Here is a 5,319-nt window from a genome sequence, read left to right as displayed (position 1 = left end):
CACTGAGACGCGTTAGTAGGGAAAGGGAAAAACCCAGAATCCTCTAAGAAAATACAAACAGTGCTCAACTAAGATAGTGGGAACTAAAATATTTACAGCAGCGCACCGTAATAGTATCCTTACAGAGCGATATCTGTTGTAGAGAAATTGCCAGCAAGGTTATACAGTGATACTGCAGCGATATTCAAAGATACACAGGTCCGTAGTGCACCGAATGAAGGTGTATTCTGTCTGTGTCAGTAAGACAGGTTGCTGCCAGACAAAGGCAGACTTCCTGTATATTAATTTGCGAAATACAACATGGTGTTAGGCTAAACATGAAGCATGAGAGATCAGAGAGGACAGGCAAAGCTCTTTGAAACTATGTGCATAATCTGCTGTTACGTTATTAACTAAAGGGCATCTTTGATCAAAGGTTTGATTAAGGCAGCTTTAATTTTTCCTTAAAGGAAAGATTGGTTTCTCCTAAAAGAAACTGCGGTCCCGAACTAATTCAAAAGGTCTGGTTATCAGATTGCGCCTTAATGAAAGTAAGCAGCTTAGCTCACTCGCAAGTGGAAGGTCTCCAGGCTCTGCGTTAGTCACAGATGCGTGGATCTGTGTGCTAGGTGAATGAGGACGAAGGGGTGTTACTGTTTCATGTGTTGTGTTATTTATATCGTTATGCTGAGGTTTCATCCAGCACTGTCAGACAATACTATTTATGAAGTACTTCAAATCCTGTACTTTATGACCTAGATCAGGAAGTAGACGCACGGCATTTTTAACTGCATGTGTTTCATGTATCTCCTAAGCTAGAGAATTAAGAGCTTTAAAAGTGGGCTAATGCTTTTTGCTATCTATTTTCTTTGGAAAAGATTGAAATTTCCCAGGCTTAGACCCTTTTTCTGTTTCTTTATGATACTGTAAAAGCAACATAAAAGATCTGGTGGAAACTCAGTCAGGAGGTACCGGTCCAGCAAAGCATCTCTTAAAACAAATCCTTAACCCGAAGGTCATAGGTGAGAAAAGCACGTCGGCAGTCCTGAGGCCGCTCGCTGTTGAGTGTCATGTTGGTATGACCAGCAGGTAGTCTGCAAATCTGTGTGAGGAGTACTTCTTCCAGGGATCTGACCCTTTTCCTTTGTTCTGTGCAGGTTGTACAGCTTCGTGTGTATCTGAAGGTGCAAGCAGTATTCAGTAGGCAACTGCAGAGAAATTCCTTCAGCAAGTCCTTACGAGCTCTGACCTGTCTAATTTTTCGAACAAAAGTTAAATTGTAGCTACCCTGAAAATGGAATAAATGTTTCCATGAATCAGACAGCATGAATGATCATTTAGCCCAGCACTGGGCTTTTTAGTTTTCTATGTGGAGTTAGCAGCGCAGTCACATACTAGAAAACTGTCGTGTGTTGACTGACACACAGCAAAGTTGCTGAAGTATGTAAGACCTTTAAAGGAAGCTTTTTTTTTTTAATGTACATCTCTCTTGTGTAAGTCACCTTCTTCAGCCAAAACCCAGGGTCTTTTTCCTATAAAGAAAATTGGCCATATCCTGAAAGATACTGGGCACTGACTGGTGTCTTCTGTAATTTCCAATTAAATGTAATTGACAGTTCTAGTCTCTGCAAATTCAGCTCCTCATGGACTTTCATTATTCCTTATTAAGGCAGACCTCTTCCTGAAATCAAAATTTTCTTAGAGCTCATCTGTGACAGCTTTTGAGTCACTGTAACTATATCTCAGATAAAGTTAAAAACAGTAGAACTTGTCAGTTTAAACACACTGGTATTCATTTAGAGGAGCCCCTGCTTATTTCTTTGTTTTCATAGAGCTTTACAGATTTAACTGTAAATAGTTTTAACTTTTTTTTTTCTTAATATTGTAGGCAAACTAGAAATCAGAATTTTAGGAATTGGCTATTTGTCTGTATTACCCAATTCTCTACTTTGATTTCTGCTTTGCTTGTCAATGGAGCCCGAATGACTGGTCACAAAACCTGATTGAAGTCACTCCTCTGAGGCGACTGCAGCTGGTGTAGAAGCCTGGGCAGTCCAGGTGCTGCTTTCCCAGTAATAGTGTGGATCTCAGCACAGACTTGCATTTTGCTTGGTTTTAGCGATGCGTGCTCCCACAGCAACACTTCCAGCAGTCCCTGTGCTGACTTACCAACAAGCTCAAGCTGTACAATAGCAGCACTTCTGGATAAATTAACCATTATTAGTGTAGAACCTCAAAAACCTTCACAATACCTAAGCTCTGCCTTTTCTGTGCAAAGAGGCATGATTTGGGTATTGGGGCTTTTAAACCCAAAGAGTTTGCGGGGGATGTATATAGAGGAAGACTCATAACGATCTAACAGACATTAATGAATCTCGTCTAAAGGTTTGGGGATCGCTGCCAGGCTGGAAGAGTTACCATATTGTTTCCCTGGGCCGCATTGCTCTAGCACTCACCGAACACGAAATCGAAGAGCTGGATTTGCATTCCATCGACACCGTTTCTGTACTTAGCCAGCAGACAGAATGGACTCTTGCCCAGGTAGGTGTTACTGAATGTGCTCCTGGTGAAGGGCTCTGGATTTACATCCTCTGGGACTGAAGTGGATTTAATCCTTTGGGACTGAAGTCCTGGAATTGGCTAGGAAACATACAGCAATCCACACTGCTGCCTGCTGCTGTTCTGCAGCTGTGACCCCAGTGAAGGTGGGCAGGCAGGGCAGCACTGATGTCCGCCTGGCTGCTGGCTTCCCTGGTGAGACGGCCAAGAGGACATCGATCACCATTAATTGTTGTGGTGACAAGTGAATCCTTTAGCACTTGCCCACTAAGTACTAGCAGGAGGTCAGCAGCTCCTCTCACACTCTCCTATCCCAGAATAGGTGCTACTACTAGGAGCTCTTCCTAACTAAGAGTAATCACTGAAGAGGTAGTGTGCTCCCCAACCCCAGCATCCACTGCCTTCAAAGCCGAAGTTATTAGCAAATATGCTCCTCTGGTCTTCCTTGCCTTGAACAACTTGTGGTTATGTCAGTGCTACTTGCGTAGTCAGAGTTAAAAGCTCTCATTTGTGTGTGCAGTTGGCAGGGTATTTCTGACCCTGTAACCCGTGCCACCAGGGCTCCTTGGGTGCACAGATGCTGGCACGGTGGCAGCCAGTCTTGGCAGAGTATCACACATCTGTTCAATAGATTCTTGTTCTGAATAGCACCATCAAAAGGAAGCACTTTGGAAGATTTTATACAATACTACTTGGCTTTTGATGTTTCCTGCTGTCAGTAAGAATACCTAGTTAAAAGAGATTCATCCTGTCGAACGTCAGTTGTCAAAGAGGTTAGGTAGCTAGTTTAAGCTAGTCTTTTGAGGCTCAGCATTGTAGATAGATCAGGAAATCTTGGAAGATGTTTGTTTCTTTCACTGACTTTGAAGGATATCTAGGTGACAGGCTTAAGTTAGACACAGTTTTTAAATGGGTAGTTTAGGACAAGCACCATCCTAAATGACTTAGGCTTCCAAAGGCATTTGGTACCAATATCCCATTCATATCTGAAAATCAATCCTACAAACACAGGTCACCACCTATATATGACACTTAAATGAGACAAGACAACCTGTGTATTTGAAAAACAGAAAATTTCATACTGATCCCCTAGAGTAACTTAAGTTTTCTTGTATCGATTTAATTGCATTCAGTTCTGCTAGGTGATTCGGCATCTGGTGAAGTGTTCCCTTGCCACCTGGCAGAAGAGGTACAGAGTGCTTTCAAATTACACTTGGGAGGTAGTTGTGTAACAGTGCCCTGTTTAAGTGTCACGTACAGGTGGTGACAGTTCTCCTCCTGAAGGCTGTGGCAAAACTCCAGTTAATTACATCGGGGAGGCTCAGGATTATATATGGTCCATAGCTTCTGGTAAGATTTTAAGCTTCTAGTAACAAAACCTGCCATTATATTTACTCTGTTCACGTGTAATATCTTACTGCTTTTGTAGGCAAGATCTATTTTGCAAGGTTTTCTAGAAGACTCTGGCCAGACGATCAGTACACTAAAAAGCTTTGATTTAGTTGGATTAGGCGCTATTCTCTGTGCTTTGAACTCCACAGAAATCATGTCCATAAGGACTGCTGAATTCAGGTACTGCATTTAATACTTAATGAAATATTTATTAGTATCTCTACTGGTTAAATTTATTGTGCAATTTGTTTTCCTTCAAGATTCCCAGAGCTTAAAGGACTGTTTTTTACATTTTAAATGCTTTTAGAAAAGCAGTAACTGTTATGGAAGGCATACACTAGCTTTTTAAAATATATTCTATTTTAGGTTTCCTCTGCTATTTATATCCCACCATTTAAGTATTGCATTGAGAAACCCAGGTTTTTGCTCAAAGCATTAAAACATTTCAATGCAATTTTCATACACATATTTTAAGTAGAAAATGGGTTTACAGTCTTCTTGCAGCAGACTTACATATATGCTGGGCATATTTAGCACTGCATGTAATTGCAGCGTGTAACGTTAACCGTGTTGCCTTTTGCAGTGCTGCTGTTGCAAGAATTGGCCTGTTGCTTTGTAGCACCCCTGTTCTGAGACAGTTCAAGAAGATGGCAGAATCCGTGTTTGGTGCTGCTACCGGCTGGAACAGCTCTGTTGTACAGGAGATTGGTACTATAGCAGGTAACAAAATTCAGCCTCCAGACGGTGATGGTTCTGAAGCATTGATAGTAAGCATTAAGAGACAGGGTCACATAGCAGTGCATTTTTCTAGACCGGCAAAAGACATTTCTTCCAGAGAGGTGTCACCTGCAGGGACGAACATCCGGCAGCTTGATAGCACTAAGGAGAAGTCATCGTATTCTCCGTAAGGCTCTCTGAATCTGCTCAAACTGACCTTGGGGAGCACAGCCTGAAGTCATTTGGGTTCTGTAAGTTGGAAAGGGTAAATCAAGGAGGGCAAAACCAACCAGGATTTCAGACCCACTCACTATTTGTGAACAGTGCTGCTACGAGAGTGGCTGTACCGGGTCGAAGCAATGCTCCAGCTGACCAAGCACCCTGCCTCCAGCGGGGCAAAGAGTGGGCTGCCCAGGGAAGAGCAAAAGAGCAGGGTTAGCCTGGAATGATACTTCTCCAGAGTGCTCTCACAGCCTTGGAGTCCTCCTGAGCCAGAGGTCACACACAATTTTGTTCATGGATTTTTTTCCCTGTGATCATTTAACTGCACATTGAACTCGCATAAATTTTAGCATCCCCGATGCCTGCGGCAATGATTCCACACTGTAAGTACCTGATGGGTGAAGAAGTAACTCTCCTTGCATGCTTATCCTCCCTAATCTTGCATCGGAA

General features: G+C 42.5%; 1 protein-coding gene across 1 annotated transcript in view; it reads left to right on the top strand.

The window, feature by feature from the left end:
* Positions 1-5,319, top strand: part of OTOA (otoancorin) — a 35,194-nt gene that overhangs the window by 26,062 nt on the left and 3,813 nt on the right. The window contains exons 23-25 of the mRNA XM_010137566.1: positions 2,365-2,520; positions 3,968-4,110; positions 4,514-4,650. Of these exons, the coding sequence (XP_010135868.1) occupies positions 2,365-2,520; positions 3,968-4,110; positions 4,514-4,650 (436 nt within the window). The remainder of the gene's footprint in view (positions 1-2,364; positions 2,521-3,967; positions 4,111-4,513; positions 4,651-5,319) is intronic.

Source organism: Buceros rhinoceros, unplaced genomic scaffold (genome assembly GCF_000710305.1).
Source record: "Buceros rhinoceros silvestris isolate BGI_N320 unplaced genomic scaffold, ASM71030v1 scaffold12066, whole genome shotgun sequence".
Classification (NCBI taxonomy): domain Eukaryota; kingdom Metazoa; phylum Chordata; class Aves; order Bucerotiformes; family Bucerotidae; genus Buceros; species Buceros rhinoceros.
This window is presented reverse-complemented; position numbering and strand designations above follow the sequence as displayed.